This window comes from Maniola jurtina, chromosome 1 (assembly GCF_905333055.1).
Source record: "Maniola jurtina chromosome 1, ilManJurt1.1, whole genome shotgun sequence".
NCBI classification, from domain to species: domain Eukaryota; kingdom Metazoa; phylum Arthropoda; class Insecta; order Lepidoptera; family Nymphalidae; genus Maniola; species Maniola jurtina.
Genome location: NC_060029.1, coordinates 4,216,492 through 4,235,619, shown reverse-complemented (window position 1 = coordinate 4,235,619; position 19,128 = coordinate 4,216,492). Strand labels below are relative to the sequence as shown.

The 19,128-nt window shown below is 36.8% G+C and overlaps 3 protein-coding genes and 1 long non-coding RNA gene across 4 annotated transcripts; 2 read left to right on the top strand and 2 right to left on the bottom strand.

Moving 5' to 3' along the window:
* Window positions 1-1,208: 1,208 nt before the first annotated feature.
* LOC123864166 (repressor of RNA polymerase III transcription MAF1 homolog) lies at window positions 1,209-5,992 on the bottom strand. The gene is made up of 4 exons (XM_045904454.1): window positions 5,268-5,992; window positions 4,238-4,358; window positions 2,939-3,216; window positions 1,209-2,324 (listed from the first exon to the last, which is right to left on the bottom strand). Exons 1-4 carry the CDS (start codon window positions 5,471-5,473, stop codon window positions 2,264-2,266), a joined length of 666 nt encoding a protein of 221 aa, XP_045760410.1. The 5' UTR covers window positions 5,474-5,992; the 3' UTR covers window positions 1,209-2,263.
* Window positions 5,993-6,590: 598 nt separating this feature from the next.
* On the top strand, window positions 6,591-11,448 carry LOC123864126 (ATP synthase mitochondrial F1 complex assembly factor 2). Its single transcript, XM_045904385.1, has 6 exons — window positions 6,591-6,823; window positions 6,897-7,090; window positions 7,435-7,545; window positions 8,209-8,386; window positions 8,863-8,978; window positions 10,632-11,448. The coding sequence occupies exons 1-6, from the start codon at window positions 6,727-6,729 to the stop codon at window positions 10,776-10,778; spliced, it is 843 nt and encodes a 280-aa protein (XP_045760341.1). The 5' UTR covers window positions 6,591-6,726; the 3' UTR covers window positions 10,779-11,448.
* LOC123864222 lies at window positions 9,931-10,625 on the bottom strand. Its single transcript, XR_006795732.1, has 2 exons — window positions 10,295-10,625; window positions 9,931-10,132 (listed from the first exon to the last, which is right to left on the bottom strand). It is a non-coding gene; the product is annotated as an uncharacterized LOC123864222 (long non-coding RNA).
* Window positions 11,449-11,536: 88 nt separating the features above from the next.
* Window positions 11,537-18,800, top strand: LOC123880845. The gene is made up of 5 exons (XM_045929193.1): window positions 11,537-12,055; window positions 12,433-15,198; window positions 15,971-16,206; window positions 16,633-17,132; window positions 17,608-18,800. The coding sequence occupies exons 2-5, from the start codon at window positions 12,446-12,448 to the stop codon at window positions 17,938-17,940; spliced, it is 3,822 nt and encodes a 1,273-aa protein (XP_045785149.1). The 5' UTR covers window positions 11,537-12,055; window positions 12,433-12,445; the 3' UTR covers window positions 17,941-18,800.
* Window positions 18,801-19,128: the final 328 nt, after the last annotated feature.

Here is a 19,128-nt window from a genome sequence, read left to right as displayed (position 1 = left end):
CACTGGCGGTTTCAAACCTAGCTTTGTCGCTGCTTGTACTATATCAGAAACCTTACCGCAAGTTTCCACAACTACAAAGGTTCAACTCAATCGTATGAATACATTATTCATTCATTCAAACAAAATATTCATTTTTAAAATATAAAAGTTCATAATTGTCTGTCTGTTCGTTACCCATGCATTCGCGCATTATTCATCCGATTGAGTTGCAACTTTGTAGTTGTTGAAACTTGCGTTAGGATTTCTCATATAGTACCATACATAATAATATACCTATTTAAGATCAAGGCAAGGTATGGCATTATTCAAAAAACTATTTATATAATGAAGAAAACTTTATTGAACATTAAAGCTAGGGGTGAGGCTCGTTAGAAACGGATTTAGTGAAAATTCCCTACAACCACCAATTATTTAACTATACTATCATGGACAGTAGTCAATAAAGGTACATCTAATTATTACATTTTATAAGTACTCACAATACACGCATACTTTGCTAGACCTATAATTGTGAATTGAAAAATCATTCACATTTATAATAACTATGTTATTTTGTACATAGGGAATAAGAAAAATTTGAAATACATTTTAATTATTGTAACTTGTATCTGAAACAAGTGTGACAGCTACAACATCAAGGTAAAGTAATTACTAATTCAAGAAAATGCAAGTTACATAAATAGACCTCTATTTCGCTGTTCGCGAAGGAAAAAGCGTGGAAATCTTGAATCATCATACAATTATCTATTGTAAGACAATGGAAGCTTAGAGAATTGTAGAAAAAATTAGGGTTGCCACTCAATTATGATTTCTACACGTGCAGAGTGTCTATACGTTTTTATGTCCCAATACTACCAGTGGTAGATGCTCTAGACGATTCAAAAGTACTTGTACTTGATACAAAAGTTTAATTGAATAAAAATATTTTGAAGTTTGAACAGTAAATAACCTTTTATTATTTTAAAATACTTGATATCGTATTTGATGTCATACAGTCATCGATGTATATGGGTTAGCCTTGCCCATAACCGTCTACAAAATGGGCTTGAATATTACGTCATTGAAAACCGCGATGCATAGGTACAGTCAATTTGAAAAGAGATGTAGCATAGTTTGTCATTTTGTTGCTAATGCATATTATAAGTACATACCACTAGGTTCCCAAAATTCTGACCAATTCAATGGATTAACTTTTTAAAACACCTTGATGCTATTAACCTTTTATTGTTAATACATCATACAACTATTTTACTTTTGTATAAAAATACATAATAATTTTTGAAAAAGAAATATCAAAATACACAATACAAAATAATAATATGGCAACCCTAAGCACATTAAAAAATAAGATAATCACATTAAATATTACACTCAAGTTGTTTTTCACATCCATACATAAATACTTATATGGTAAACAACTGAATTTGAAAATGTAAATTAAAACTTAAACTGCACTGAACTGCATTAATCACTTATTACTTAAGACATCTAAAAATCTTTGTGCACAGAGATCCTTCAATATGTTTGTTTGCATAGATATATTTAAAAAAATACATTATTTTTGTCATAATACTAAGTTAGAATATCAGTTATTGAAAGAAAATGGATAAGGCGGAAGAAACAATACCAATTTATTTTATGGTTAATTTATAATGATATGGAATATCTGACTTTGTATTTGTTAGGCTCAATTTTTTTAAACTAAATTGCAAAAGTGAAATCACTTTGGCAAATATTTAATAAAAATTGTCATTTTGCGTTACCTACTTTATATACTTAAAATTGACGAGAAATCAATATATACCTAGAAGATATTAAAAAAAAAACGCACCAAATTGAGAACCTCCTCCTTAAATGGAAGTCTATTAAAAAATAAACAATCCAGTAACTTGTCATAGCAAATCCAATCAAATTATAAAAGGGCACCTGGTTATGTAAGTATAATAATAATTATACCTTGAAAAAAAAATATTTTTGAGAAAATTATTGAATGCTGAATAGTTTTTAGCATATAATATTATAATGTAAAGTAGAATTATGCTCCTCTTAAATCTAGACAAAGAAAATTACGTGAATACCTATCTTCACTAGTAACTACACAAACTCCAAAAACAAATAAAGATAAATTATTAAGTGTGCCATATCTAAACTCACCTTACTTTTAATAACTCTATTTTAAACTTGTATATTTTAATTATGTGTTTGTTAATAAGAAAATATTACTTAAATTATTTATTAATAGAATATAGAAAATAAAAAATATTTAGTTGTACTCCTCATCTTCATCCATAGCAAAGTCCACTCCAGAATCAGCACAAACAGGGCTGCAAAAAATTCACTTCTTAAAACAAACTGTTAAGGTTTCATCATAACATAATAATTAACATTCTATACAGTTGTGTGCCCATGATTAAGAATAACTACCTACTTCATTAGAAAAAAATTTAAAATCTACTCGAAATTCCCAGTTATCAGCAACCATTCTCGTGTCTCTCAATTCCACAAGTAATTGGCGAAGTAAATCACGCCTTCGCGCCTACGATCCAAAGTATCAGAGTTTTCCAAAACATCATTTTCAAATAAATAATTATGTATCAAGGCAACGTCCATCTTGACAGCTTGACATTTGTCAATTGACATAATATTATGAACCTAACGGTTATGTAACCTTCTTTTCTACAAGAAAACTAGAAAAGAGCTGATAACTCTTAAACGGCTGCACCAATTTTTTTGGATTATAGCTAAGAACACTCTCGATCAAGCCACCTTTCAAACAAAAAAAACTAAATTAAAATCGGTTCATTCGTTTAGGCGCTACGATGCCACAGACAGATACACAGATACACAGACACACAGATACACAGATACACACGTCAAACTTATAACACCCCTCTTTTTGGGTCGGGGGTTAATAAAACAATTGCACATTCAAACTTACCTCATTGCTCGACATGTAAAGAAAACAATTCGTTTCAGCTTCTTGTTGTAAAAGAAGTAATTGAATGTCCAGAGGCAACCTGGCTCCCCAAAGGGATCGCTGGCCAAGTCTGGGTTGTAGCTGTATATTCGGCACTCTGGCAGTGCCACTTCCTCCTCTATGGCGGCCCACAGGGCTGGTCGGAGTTGTCGCCACCGCATCCCACCCACAGCAGACAGTGCTGCGTCCACCGCACCTTGCACCCAACTCAGTGATGGTTCTGCACTAAACTCACTGCTCTGTAGATATTAAATGTATATTTTATTAGGAAAGATGTTCTATGAAATGAATAAACACATACCAAAATTTACTATTTAGTATTGTGAACCTCAGATGAACTCAAAAAATGAATGATGTCATGTCCTTCAAATAGAATATTATGTGTAATCTATACTAATGAATAAAATTGGAGAGTCTGTCTGTAATTTCGAAATAAGTACCTCATATTAATCTCATTGGTTATTTGAACAATACCATAACTGAATCACACAATTTTAAAATTTTTGTCTGTCTGTCTGTTTGAGCAGGCTAATCTTCGGAATGACTGGACCTATTTTGATGGTACTTTCAATGACAAGTAGAGGATTAGCCAAGGAATAACATAAGCTACAATTTATACTGACTTTCAAAAATGGAGGAGTTGTGTTTTTCTACCTATGTACCTACACAGACATCTCCGAGATTTCTGAACGGAATTTTGGGACATTGTTCTCTAAAAAAATTTGGATTCCAACTCCTCGATCCTGATGCTGCAGGAGACCTGACCACCAAAGCTGATGGAATTTAGAAACTGTTGGTTATAAAATTGTTATTGAAGTTATCTATACCAAGTAAGCACTTTGCGTTGACCTTGAGGACCCAACTTCTCAATCCTGATGCTGTAAGGAATTGCATTCCTAAATCCTGGTGATCCCTCAGGATTTTTAATGAATCATCCGTTTAAATGTTTTTATGTGGTACAGAAAAAAGTTGCATCTCAGGGACGGGCTATTATGGAGAGGCTACTTTTGTCATGGGAAAAGTTCCCACAGGAGTTTCAATAACCTAAATCCACACGGGCGAAGCTGCGGGCATCAGCTTGTTTATTATAAAAACTAGGAAATGTGTACTTAATTAAGTTGGCTGGTGAAAATTACTCAGAAGACAATGATTTATGATTTGTAAACCAATGAACAGTTTGTACTAAAAATATTAATGTAAATAAGTTTTATTAATTATATTTACACTTAATAACTATAACAGTGATAGGAGGATCTTTACCTTTGCCATTGAAAAATCATAATCTGGAAAGGCAGCATTCAGTGTGGCAATCAAATAAAATAAAGTTTTCCGAGATATTGTATCGCAGAGCACTCCCTCTTCATCGCCTGACAGGCTTCGGCTGAAAGTAATTGCAATCTCAATTCAATAATAATAATATTCTCTATTCTCAGAAAACTGCAATCTCTTGAAATGAAATGAGGCTTTTTTGTGACAGTCAAGTTTGCAATGTTTATCTTTAATCCTAATAATATTATTACAAATAATGTCAAAGTTTGGATGTTTTTTAGTCCTTCATACCACAATAGCTGAACAGATTTCGCTGAAATTTGGAGTGGAGATAACCTATACCTGAATCAACACATTTTAATTTCTATCCCAGAAAATCAGTTTCCACTAGATATTTAAAAACATAGGTTTTTAAATATCCACACAGAAAAAATTGTGGGCATCATGTAGAAACTATTTCCTATCTGGAAATTCAGTTAAATGTCCTGAAGTGTTATACTGCTGTTTAGGTTGCATTACAAGAATTAAAATTATCACAGAAAATGAATTTTGCACCTACTCTAAGTTCAAATAAAATTATCACCAGGTAATTTCAACAAAGGTTAATTGAAAGCTAGATTGAGGCTAGATTTATATTTTATTGATTTATTAAATGATAAAACTTAGAAAAATATAAAATATAAAGTAACAAGTAAAACAATAAAGAAAATTTGTAACTATATTCAACTTTGATATTTAAAAAAAAAAAAGAATATTAGCCATTTTTAATCATGACTAACATTCCCCTTTCCTCTCCAAATAAGCGTTAAGCTTGTGCTAGGAGTGGGTACGACAATAGTGCAACGGGTTTGGTTTGAACTGCCGACATTTCGGATTTCAGTCCGCTCCTGTAACCATTGAGCTATTGAGGCTTTAAATATAACAATATTAAAAGTATGAGGAAGTTTTTTTCTATTGAAACAGTATAATATACCATAGTAATTAATTATAATTTTTAAGAAGCAGAGAAATGGCAAAATACCTATATGGAACACCTTCCGGAGGCGATAAAGCCTGAAGATTGTGAGTGGTTTCTCCATCTGCTGTGAAGCGCTTGTAGAAAGCTTTCTCGCCGCCTGCCATTTTGCAACTGTAGCTCTCCACTCGGCCTTGCACAGCGCTGTCTCCATTCAGGATAGACAGGGCGCTGCTCAGCGCTTCGAGATGCCCACTTTCTAAGAGTTTCATCTTTACAATCGTTTGGTACCAGTATTTACCCTCTCAAGCAATTTGTTGTCAACGAAGCGCATATATTCATGCACGGTGCACTACTTCTGTACATAGCAGAGGGGTGTATAAATATCCCTTTCCTCTTTGAATGGAGAAGCTTCACACTCGGTATCAAGTTTATCCTCTGTTCTTCTTCCGCGCTGATGGGATGCGGGTACATCACAAATAAGAAAAAGAAGGTTTGTTTATGAATTGCTGTAAAAGCTAGAGTTATTTTTAGCTTGTACTTGGCTTGTGTACAACAATGGCGCGTCACTTCACTGGTTGTCCTAGAAAGGGCACAGAAACACTTGATTTTGCTGTTAGAAGATAGAATCCATAGAAGACATCGTTAGAACAATTAAGAGAACACAAATGTCACTGATAAACGGTATTTTAATAGAAATTGAGCACGATAACAATTTTTATTTTGTTATTTACAAGCACTCAAAAACCAAGTCCAACCATTAAAAAATAATAAAGTTGTCTTAGTGACAAGTCTGCTTGGATTCCTTTTTTTTTTCTCTCTCTCGTCTGGCTTTTCAAAGATAAGCCAATGTCAAGTTTGTAGTTATTTACAAGTTAGCGAAACTATATAAGTATGGACTTCGTCTGTGCTGGCGGTCACCGACACACGCGCGGCACCCCCTTACAGCGCTTCCCAGTCAGTTCCACAACCAAAAACACCATGGTAAAACACAAAACCCCGAAAAAACACTCCAAAAAGGCAGAGCACGCGCGCCAGCAAACGCCAACACAGACGAAGTCCGCTTGGATTCCTGGTTGTGTTGGGAGCTGTCAACGATTGTCTTTCTCTATGGTCTCTCGATCATTTATTAATTTTTTTTCAATTGTACTTTTTGTATATAGTAGGTACACATTTAAAGTAATAATATCCATATGTATAGGAATATTAATATCTATGGCAAAGAGTATGTAATCACTAGGATCCATGGCCGCAAAATAAAATTTAAAAAACTACTGAAAATGTTGTTACTCTGTGAAAAAAAAAATAACACCGACCACGTAGTACATACTCTTTGACATCGACCAGAAAAAAAAAGGTTCAAAATCATAGTGATTAACCATAGAGTGATTAACATACTCTTTGGTTCAAAACCAAAAACCAATTCAAATTTCAAAACAATAATCAAATCATTTTTAAAGGTTTTGTTTAGCAATCACTTCTTAAATTATTTTAACTAAATAGACTTTCTTTTATCAACTATAGCATGAATATAAACTTTAAAATGTTAAATTTTACTCGGTTAACAACCAAAAATAACCTCTCAAAACAATGTTCAAATTGGTTTAGATTTCGAAGTTATGGTAATTTATGTTTTTTACTATCAAATTTGTTTTTGATGGGATTGGTTATCTAATAAAGTTTTTGCCGTTTTAGCAACGCAAAAACGATTTTACCGGCGGACCGACATTGTACAGAATGAAAAGAAATGGGAGATAACCTTAGACCACCGCAGACTGAAGACTCCTAATGGTCAAGTATTGATGGTCAACGCAGAGCCACTAGCACGGGCTATAGCCGCTGAGTGGGATGCCCAGCGTGATTATATATCACAGCCAACAATGCATTTGGTAATTACTCAATTCTTGTTTATTTAATATCTTTTTCTATGTTTATAAAAACTGATGCCCGCATGGATATGCGGTTTTCTACAATCTCGCGAAAACTTCGAATTTCCCGAATTAAAAGTAGCATATGTGGTTCATGGTATATATACGTTATATCCATTTCCAGCCAAATTGGTTCATTCATTGTAGTATGGAAGAGTGACAGACATTGAAACTTAGTAGGAGGGGAAATGGAGATACATATTAGTCATGACTAACATGGTTAGTATTCTCTATTAAATAAATAAAAACTCAATTATATCATTATATTAGAATGAAAAGATGTTGACTGTTTACTTTTGTTTCAGACAGCATTGTGTAACACAGCTTTAGACAATCCGGGTAAACTCAACTCTCACGACATAGCAAGCTATTTACTTGATTTCATTGCTACAGACACCTTGCTCTTTTATTCGGAGGTTAGTGAGTAATAGTTTTATGTTTTGTTGCATAATATTCATTGCACATAGGATGATAGAACTGCAAGTGCAATATTCATTGCACATAGGATGATAGAACTGCAAGTGCTTGAGCCCTTTTCTGTAGATATTTTGCAAATCGTTTAAGAATACTGTTGTAGCTACAGCTGTCAGTTTCAGCAAGAACAAAGAAAGCCTACCACCATTTTGTACTATTCTTATCGTATATGAATGCTGAAGAAGCTAGTATGTACGGGCTCTTACCAACCACCAACTAACTCCCATACCATAATATATACACTAACCAATTGTTACTGTATATGGATTATAAATGTAGTAGAATTGTTGATATGTGGATCAGAAGAGTGCTTGATTCATTTGTATCCATTCACCTGAGAATCATCAATATAGGATAGCATTAGATTTAGACATGTCAATTTAGTTCAGATAAGAAATTGTGAACAACAGAATTAGGCACACTGTAGTAGTAAAATGAATAATGGTTACATCAAACCGATCTTTCATTCGGCATCCTTCACTCGCAATGAAATGTCTGAATACTGAACACAAAAGTTATCAAAAGTGATCAAATGAATAAACATTCACTCAAATGAACTGTCTGATATCACCTTAAATAAGAAAATGTGTAATGTTTCAATATAGCAAGAAAAATTAAGAGCACTTCAAGAGGAAAAATGGGATCCTGTGTTGGAATGGTTTTGCAAGAGATTTGGAGTGAAACAGGAAGTTTCCAAGAATTTAGAGCTTCCGCCAGTCACCACAGAGACCAGAGCAATCCTAGCAAGATATTTTCTGTCATATGACTTTGCTGCTTTAAATGGTTAGTAAACATTACTTGACTACTTGTCAAATCAGTATTGTTTTTTATCAAACGCACTCGCTTAGTAAGGGAGCTTGTATGAAATTCACAGATGTGATGTCATAAGCATTTGCCATAATTTGACACACTTTTTTAGTTTCGATAATTTAAAATGCTTAGCAAACTTAAAACTGGCAGAAGACGTGGATTTTACGAATTTCGGAAGACCCTTTACTTAATAATTCCTAAGAAATAATTTCATTTTGACATAGGCATCCCGCCAATTATGTCATAGTAGTTATGTTATGATATAAGCGGTGATAGCCTAGTGTCCTTGTAAATTTTGTATAGCGCTCAATTTATGTATAGCACTGTTCTTGTCAATAGTAAATGATTAAAGTTTGCTCATCTGGGGTGTGCTTTTTTATCAATGTGGACGAAGTTTCGGGCAAGAGCTGCGGAATAAGCAATAGCAGTCATAATTTGATTTGTTTTAGCCATGTGCTTTGGCGTGGAAGCGCTGAAGTCCCCAATGCTCATGTTGGCATGTGTGGATCGATACATCGAGCCAAAAGATGCTGTCCTGTTGGCCAGACTAGAGGAAGAGTTCCAGGTATGTTTACAACAAAAAACCTAAAAAATACAATAAAATCCTCAGTTAAACCCGACTGGGATCACGTAACCCAAGCAATATTCCTATGGTGTTGTGCCTCTTCATTGGCTAATTAAGTGGTTGTAGCTATTAGTATTATAAAGCTATTTTAGTGGTTGTAACAAGAGTCGCTATTTATTTAAACATCTTTGCGAAGTGAGGCTTCTATACCTGTAAGACCATCAATCCATCGTCGGCTCACTACTGAGCACGGGTCTCTTCTCAGAATGAGATTTTTTGATGACTCTGAAGGTAACGTGAAGCGTGGGTAACAGGAAGTCAGATTTATCAGTAATTTTAACTGCTTGTCATACAATTGAACCCAAATAGTACAGGTATTATTTTAGAGCACTATCGTAACTCCGATGAACAATCGGTAGCGCGTATTTGGTCTGGAATTAGGTCAGCTCTAGTTTACGGTAACCAGATTGTAATTGAATAATTAATTATTATTATTATATAAACGAATAAACCCCGCAGTATTTCGCAGTAAATATTTTGCAGGCATTTTAACAATTCTGTAAGTTAACATTCGGCTTTTTTGTATTTGCCGCTTCTAAAAGAGTTCCAAGGTTACATACCTAACTACTTAATCAATTAATTTACTCGCCTGATGAGATCCTCAATGAATTGCTCATCGCTTCTTGTTAATAATATAAGATCCTCCATTGAACAGATGGCGTATGTTTATTAGGCTCATTTCAGACTATGGAATATAATATTTGATACACACATAATTGCAATCACTGCAACTGTAGACTGCTGTCATTTTTGATTTACCGTTATACGTAAAAAATGGGTTCAAATTTTTTTGCTCATAGGTACAATAAGTATTAACATAGAGTTTGCTTTTAAAATAAGCTAAATTAGGTTAACGATAACTATTACAATCTGGGAAATGATGAAACGTCTGAAATGGATGACCTATTTTATTTCGTTTTATTTTAACATTCTGGTTACTTTCTTCGAATGGTTCATTGCCTATCTTCTGCCCCTTCTACTGTACATGTAGGTAATCATTACTAATCATTGGCTGGATTTTTGGTACTCTTTTGTTGCTTGCGCCAAGTGAAATGGATATATTATTAAGTTTGATGCGAAAACCGCATGGAGGTCTGAAACAGATAATTAGTTAATCAGTATTGTTGACAAATATATTGGTGGAAAGATTAGGGTACTTCTCTACTGAAGCGGAGCGGAGGCTTATTCAGCAGACTAATCAGATTTATTGATAGGTGATGGGATCGTTTTATCACGTCATTGGTCAAAATACTCACGTCTTGGCTCCACTCGTTTCTGCTTCAAACGAAAGAGCTGTTTAAAGAGCCCTCTGTCCAACAGTGGATTCACAATGGGTGATGATGATCTATGTGTAAACTGCTGAACACGTCTCCGCTTCGTTCTGCTTCAGTGGTTCCGCTCCCTTAAGATGTGCAGTCATTAGCTGCCTTCACACTACACGCTCTTTCGATTTAACATAAAAAAAAGGGTTATTAACAATCCCTCGCGATTGCGCGTACGCTTTCACGCGTTCTATCCTGCACACTCCGATCGCGAGCGAAAGAGAGTGTAGTGCAAAGGCAGTTCTTGGCAAGGTGTATTTGTTTGGCGCAGCTGTCGCACTGGGGGCGGGTGCCGTGGGCGCACGAGCTCAACCAGGCGGAGCTGACGGCGCGCGTGGCGGCCGCGCTGCTCGTCATACACAGCTCCAGCGAGCGGCACTCCGCCGCAGTGAAGAAATCACAGGACAAAAGCGTATAGTGCTACACATCTTGTAGGTGAAATTAGTTGAAATACAGGCGAAGTCAAAGCACATGAGTAAATATCAAAGGGCACGTGCATTAGTCGGGACTAGCAGATTTATGTATTTTGTGCATATGCTTTTATCAAAAATTCGATGAAAATCAAATTTTTGATAAAAGCATATGCATGAGGTTCTCAAATCTCAATAATTCAGGTCATGTTTGCGGCAGTCGTAGGCTACGCTCAGATGACAAAAATGTAATGTAAATGTCAAATCAACGCGACGCGCGACTAGTGCTTGTCCATCTGAACATAGCCTTAGTTAATTTTAAAATTATTGAGTTTTAATTCGTCGTTTATGAAATATCGGTACGTTTAAGCTTAGTTATTGACTCTATTATAGTGGCTGAATGGACGGAAATACATTGCAATTTTTAGCTTACAGACTATGGTAGCATACTTTAAAATGTAATTTCAAATCAGATTGTTTGATTAGTTACTGTAAAATACCTCATGTAATCAAAAAAATTACCGCTGTGATTACTTTAGGTACTGCAAGAACTAAGTAGTTACTTGCAGTAAATTGTGTTGATACTACCGTAAATTGACTATGTTGATTGTTGATCGGTACAGTAGATTGTTGTAACTGATTTTGTACATAATTATAAATAAATGTTATATGTTTAAAGTTGTTTTGTTATTTAGCAAGTGCTGCTAATTGCCTGGTGCGTATTCGCCCGCTAAAAGGAAGTCAACCATTTTGTGCAATTGGTAACAGACGACCTGCAAGGACAAGTCGACGTGGAGACAATACCGACATTGTTGAGTTAATTGTGAATATGCTCGGTATTAACCTAAATATTTTCGTATAAATTCAATGTGGTTACTAAATTCGTAAATGGAGGCGCCGCTCAAGAGGTATCCTGATTTAAGTGAGGTCAGGCAAGAGAATGAATAGAAATAGCAAAAACCGTATCGCAAAGTTGTGCTAAATATAGATGGGCGGGCGGAGAGCGCTGCGCCGGCCGCTCCACTCGAGACGTGCGCGACCAAAGACTTGAAGTACGTTTATATCGCTGTAGATGACCTCGCCGAATGTTCGGCGCGCGAGTGACAATACGTGCCTTAAATTCTGTTAAGTATACTATTTTCATCGAGTCACTACAGAGTTTAAAGATGGAGTTTTACGCGAAGACTAAGTAGCTGATGTCTCAGCGCTGTACTCTGTAGGTACGCGGGTTGGGATGAACTAGTTTCGGATTGCGCCTCTTGCAGTTACTCATCGTTACGACAGTGTGTAAGTGTTATAAATATTTATGTATCACTAGACTCAGTAATTTTGTGTTCCTATCAGCAGCCATACTTTTTCAATAATACGATTGAAAATCTTTTTAGATACTCTCAGACTTTTAGAAGTTTCTTTAATTTTCTTTTGGACGACCGCGACATCAGACGTGCATGTGTTGACCTATTTATAAACCTAAACAAAGGAAACTCTACTAAAAACAACAAAAACTACCTATTTAAATACGGGTTATACCTATTAGGTAGGTATCTATAAAATTGTCTGTTGTTGCCGATTAATAAGGAATTAATTTTTTCTTTCTTTGTTTAACATTTACCTCGTTAAATTATGTAAGTATAATTTTGGATGCATAAATTTGTATTTCAGGGGTAAAGGGGTAATGAACAACGACGTGGATGGAGAGGCGCCGCGCCCTCGCCCACTCTCCGCAGGGATTTGGACGCTATTTTCATGGTTACGTCGCACTGAGCGCTCCTCGTCAAGCGAGAGCGTCTCCAGTGTGGGCTCCGACCGCACCGCCGCTAGCTTCGACTTCCTAGCCCCGCTCAACTACAAACAAGCCAACGCGCCTCTCGTGCTCCCTCAAGATCCTTTAACAGAGACTTACAAAAAGAGGTTGCACGAGCGAAACTTACGAAGACAACACGACCGTGACATAACCTTGCGGCGAAAATACGGCCTGTTCAGGGAGGAAGGATTGGGATACGACGCATTCACTCTCCCGTCAGCCCGAAGGTTGCAGAAAGATACTGTTCTGAGACAAGACAGGGATCGCCGCGCGGCGAGTGAGAGTATACAACGTCGATCGGCTTACGTCCCCGGAAAACGACGTGCTCCATTGCCGCCCACAGTAGTTTCTTCTGCAACGCTTCCTAGAAACTACAAACGAAAGAGACCTGCACCAAAACCCCCTGTCAGAATATCTGAAGAAAACAAAGAAAACGTGGAAGTCAATAAATTTATACAAATGAACACTACGTCTGATGTTGATAAACATTCATTTCTTAGCAAAGAAAATATAACTGCGGGGAATAAAACTGAGAAACATTCAAAACACGAAACAAAAGAAGTTAAGTTGCGAGCAGATAAGAGTTTTCTTAAACAGATTTTCGACAGTAAGAAAAGGAATTCGGCTATAGACACAAGTCATATTAAATTATTACCAAGCATTAGTGAGTTGGATAAACAAGCAGCTGAAATAATAGAAGCGAATAAGGCGCTACGAGCTGCTGGACACAATAACAACAGTTTTATTGATAGTGGCTATAGATCAGCTTCTGCAGAGGATACTTGGATATGCACCACTTGCTTAAGGAAATATAAACCCGTTGTTACTTGTTGTATTTATTGTATAATTAAAGAAAATTCTAACAAGACTGGTAAAAATGTTTCAAAAAATGCTTCTAATACATATACACAAACTGACGAGAATGCTCTTAAAACAAGTCGAGAGAGTGGCGTCGATGACAAGAAGAAACTGAGAGAAATGCTCAAGGAAATGAAAGATTCTTTACCGAAAAGACCAAAGCACAATGACAAATATTCTGGAGATAACAGAGATGGTATTGGAAAACCAACAGAAATGCCAACACTTCGAATTGGATCCACTGTTGATGAAAATATAAAAGTTAGTTTCAATGATTCCAAACTTGAAACTGGACGGGGACCAGAAAACTTAAGAAATTATGCCAAAGAAACATTTCTAATGTCACAACCTTCATCTTCAAGAGAGCCCCATATTAGAGTCCATAAATTCGTTAACGTAGCACATATGAATAAAAAGTCCGCTTTCGAACCAACTTCACCGAATTTAAATAACGTGTCCATATCAAAAGTTTTCGTACAACCTGAGAAGGAATCTATTAACAGTAAAGAACTTTTAATATCAAAAAAAATTGAATCTCATGCATCGAATAGTAAAATTGACCAAACTACTAATGATATTTTAAGGAGTGATGTTAAAGTTGCTAATGAAATGGATAAATCTCCTGCCTTAGGAGACATAAGCAAATATGAATCTTTAACAAAAAAATGCGATAAAAAAGTTGTTACAAATCAACTTTTAGTAAATAATGTCCCAATAAATGTAAATAAAGGAGCGAGTGAGTCGTCAAAAGCAAGTTCTACTAAAGATTCACTAAAGAATTCAGAAAAAGAAATGCCTACTGAAATTCCTGCAAATATAAAAGTTTCTCAAATATTCATAAAAAACCTGCCAGCCAGTTCTGGAAACAAAGATAAAATTGAACAGATTCAGTTTGGTAATATATATTCATCTAAAATTGTACATAAAGATCAGTCAGATACTGGTGTTACTTCAATTAACAATAGAAACGTCAATTTGCATACGCCTTTAAAAGTATCATCGTTACTAAACCCGCTTTATTGCCCTAAATATAAAACGTCGAACGATAAAGTTTCTGACTGTAACTTTGCCAAGGTTTTGCCAACAAAAGCCACTAACTTAGAAAGTAATAATATAGTGGAGACATCGCTTACTCAGAAAAAAATATTACCAAATATGGTATCCTTAAATGTGCAAACCCCAAGTTCGTCAAACCCAAGACTGTTGAATGAAGGCCTTCAAAAATCAGAAGCAAGTCCTACCGAAGTATCGAAAGTTGAAAAATATGAAAATGCATCTGCTATTGTCGAAGATCCGAAAAAAATAACCAACCAAATTGACCAAAGTGCTTCACCAGAGGTCAGGATTACTACGCCTAGTGTCAAAATTTTAGACCATCACGATAGACGTAGAAATTTGATCAACCAGCTTGAACAAGCAATATCAAAAGGAGACGAGCAATTGGCAGCGGAAGCGGCCGCCAAACTGGCTAAACTTAAATTAGCATGCTCTGTGTTATCGTTTTCATCGCAAATAGTTGCGGAGGCCATAAATAAGACAGAAGTCTTACACGATAACATGTCGAATGAAGAAAATAAAAACAAAGATAACATGTACCAAACTTCTGCGTCAAATGTAAAAGGTGATTCCAGGGTTCCAGATAAGGATAAAGCTGTAAAAGAGGAAAATCAACAAAAAATCCACCCCCCGGGACTGCGCGAAGAGATCAAAATCTTGCCAGCGGCATCCGCATCGACTTCTAGCCAAATACCAGGTGACGAAATGCCGTAAGTAAATGATTTTGGTATTAGGTAACTGAAAAAATCCTCTATACTTACCCTTTTTAGGGTTCCGTACCTCAAAAGGAAAAACGGAACCCTTATAGGATCACTCTGTTGTCTGTCTGTCTGTCTGTCAAGAAACCTATAGGGTACTTCCCGTTGACCTAGAATAATGAAATTTGGTAGGTAGGTAGGTCTTATAGCACAAATACAGGAATAAATCTGAAAACTGCGAATTTGTGGTTACATCATTAAAAAAAATTATGTTTCAATTTTCAAAGTAAGATAACTATACCAAGTGGGGTATCATATGAAAGGGCTTTACTTGTACATTTTAAAACAGATTTTTATGAATTTATGTGTTTTTGATTTATCGTGCAAAATGTTGGAAAAAATACCCGAGTACGGAACCCTCAGTGCGCGAGTCTGACTAGCACTTGGCCGATTTTTTATATAAAGTCATTTACTTGGTAACATGTAGCGCCAGTGTCATTTCTATAATTCTGTACATAATTCATCTACTCCACTTATTGAAATTTGAAAAAATCTGCTTTAAAATGGCTTTAAGTTATACAATTACGAAGGAAAAGTCGATGGGCTCAATCTGACATCGTCATCCAGTTCCAACCTATGTTTAAAATTTCAAGCTTCTAGCTCGTCGGAGAGTTAATTAAAAATCGATTGCAAAATTTTGTATTGAACAGACAAACAAACTGACCGACAGAGAGTTAGTAACAAAGTGTTAAAAAGTAACTTAAAATGACGTTATCAATTTCAGAATCGAAGTATGGGTTGAAGACAAAGAAGCAGCTAGGGGGCCGATACCATTGCGTATTTCAAAGAAAGCTAGGATTGGAGAACTTAAACGCCACGTTGAAAGAACGCTAGGTCTGGAAATTCGCTTGCAACGCTGGATCGTTGGCAGAACTCTATGTACCGACGATAATACACCACTCGTCACTCTAGCTGGACCCGATCTTAATGCCCCATTTTATTTGTGTTTAGTCGAATCTGGTGAGTTTGAGTGTATTTTATTTATATTTATTCACGTACGAATCAAAAAATTACTACGACTAACTATATCAACGTGTCAATTGAAACATCATCATCATCATCATGATCATCCCAGCGCCGGCCCACTACTGAGCATATCTCCGCTCAGAATGAGAAGGTTTTAGACCTCAGTCCGCCTTTAAGTCAGATTTTACACACTTTAAGAATATTATGGAGAACACAGGCGTGCAGGTTTCCTCAAGATGTTTTCTTTTACCGTTAAAGCAAGTGATATATTTTAATTGCTTAAAACACACATAACTCAAGAGGTGCGTGTCCAGGATCGAACCCACGACTTTCCAAATACAAGGGAGGCGGACGTCTTAAAAACTAGGTGTTACCAAGGCTCCTGTCAATGTTAATTGAATACAATTTTCTTTTTTTTAGAAACAAATAAAGACATCGCACCGCAAATCAAAGACGTCACACAAGCTCACATTAAAACGGAACCGAGTAAAATCAATAGCGACGTTTATACAGAATTAATGAAATTGGAACAACAGGCTCTCGTTCCGAATACTGAAGAATTTGAATGTGGCGTTTGTATGGAGCAGTGCGCTGCGGGCGCCGGCGCCGTGCTGCGCGAATGCATTCACACATTCTGCAGAGAATGTCTCGTGGATGTGATCCGGCACTGCGAGGAGCCGGTCGTCGCGTGCCCTGCCATCCAGTGCCCCGGAGCGTTACAGGAACGCGAAATTAGAGCTATTCTCTCTACTGAGGAGTACGAGCGGTGGCTGGCGCGAGGCTTGGCCGCGGCGGAGAGCGGGACTCGGAACACGTTTCACTGTCGCACGCGAGATTGTAAGGGCTGGGCGTTTTGTGAACCTGAAGTTCGGAGATTCCCTTGCCCAGTCTGCAAACACACTAATTGTGTACTTTGCCAGGTATTTTTATCTGTTATTTGTTTGATTTCATTTATACATGACACCATATTCAAAGAGACTACCAAAATTCATAATGGTCCAAAAACCAATACTTATTAGACCAATGTGTTTTGTATTTATATTTATTTATTCTTCGATTTAGACTTATAAAAGACCTTTGAACAATGCGCACTTTTTAAGGTTCTGTACCTACCTACCAGAAGGGTACCCTATTACATTACTAAGCCTCCGCGCGCTGTCCGTCCGTCTGTATGTCACTGGGTTGTATCTCGTGAAACATAAAAGGTAGAGAGGTCCATTTCTACGCCGCTATGATAATAAAAATTTCATGGCCACCATGAAAATTAAAAATCTTTTATTATGGTACTGACCCTTTGTACACGAGTCCGACTTGCACTTGATTGGTTTTTTTTCAAGACACGCATAGGTAGACAGTTGGTAGTAGTTACTATAACAATGCATGTTTTATTTCCAGGCTGTTCACGAAGGCGAATCCTGTCAACAATATCAAGCGAAACTGTGCGAGGCTTTATCGGGTGCGGAACCAAACGAATCCGACGAGGGAACTCAGGCTTTACTGAAATCGCTTATTTCTCGAGGCGAGGCTCTCGAGTGCCCCGAGTGTAGTGCTATAATTACTAAGAAATGGGGCTGTGACTGGGTTAAATGCTCAGCTTGTAAGACGGAGATATGCTGGGTGACGAGGGGCCGCCGCTGGGGGCCGGGAGGCAAGGGGGACACGAGCGGTGGTTGCAGGTGCGGTGTTGACGGGAAGCGGTGCCATCCATCGTGCGGTTACTGCCATTAGGCTACCAGTCCACCGGAGCGGAGCCGAGAAACGGACTAATGCGGAGCAGAGTTGCGTACTGTGTCTGTCCCCCGGAGCGGAGCGAGGCTGCGGCCAATTCCAGCGTAAAACTCTTTGGGCAGGATGTAAAAATTGCAAGAGCTGTATGTTTGGTGATGGTAGTCGTGCGCCGAAAATCCAGCTTTATTATTATGAAACGGACATATGCCACACTATAGAAACACTACGAACGCCCGACAACATGCAGCGTCGCGTGATTATGGTGCGTTTTTGTTCATAGAAAATATACGATTTGTCAAACTCAACAGAAAGGCGCAACAATACAATGGAGTGAGTAGAGGGCGCTGCCCGGTCTACTTGACTTCTGGAGCGAGCTTGGATGGCTGGAGTGAAGACTTCGGCGTGGAGCGAGAACACAAGGCTTCCTTTGAGTCTCCTCTGTGTTTTGTTTGCAATATTACAATAGATTCTAATAATTCAACCATAATATGTTAACATGCATAAAGTTGACTGAGTTATAATCAAAAAATTCTTTGCCCTACTCCATCTTTATGCATTGGCCCTAATTAAATATTGTACTAATGTTTCTGGTATTATTTTACTAAGCCGATCACATTAACTGTGACAAATTCCTTGTACCGTGTAAGACAATCCAGGCAAAGCAGCCTTACACACGTCTAGCTATATCTCTACTTCACATTTGGTGTGACAAGATAATTTTTATGTGATTACTTGTAGTTAATGTTTTATCCTTGTTTACAATTTAGAATTATACTGGAAATGTTACCATTTTAGTCAATTTATATATTATTTGTATTATATTCAGTAGATTTAAGTAATTAATAAACATCTTTAGCATTAGTGCAGTAAAGCTGCACTGTGTAATAATTACCATACAAGATAACTTTCATATTTTAAAGTGCGGAAACCTATTCAAGAAGAAGTAAGAAAGCTTGCATAGTACAGAATTCATCAACTGCATAGGTAGCTTTTTTAGTGTTTGCAGAAAGAAGTAGGCTTCTTTTCCGGCACCAACAGATTGGTCTGGGTAAAATAGCCCCTGTTGTCTTATGCATCCATTCATCAATTTATGTGAGAGCGCATATAAGATAACATGGGGGCTATTTTATTCATACCAAACTATTGTATATGCAGCAAAGTCGCATACTCTGCAAATTAAAATGGCAG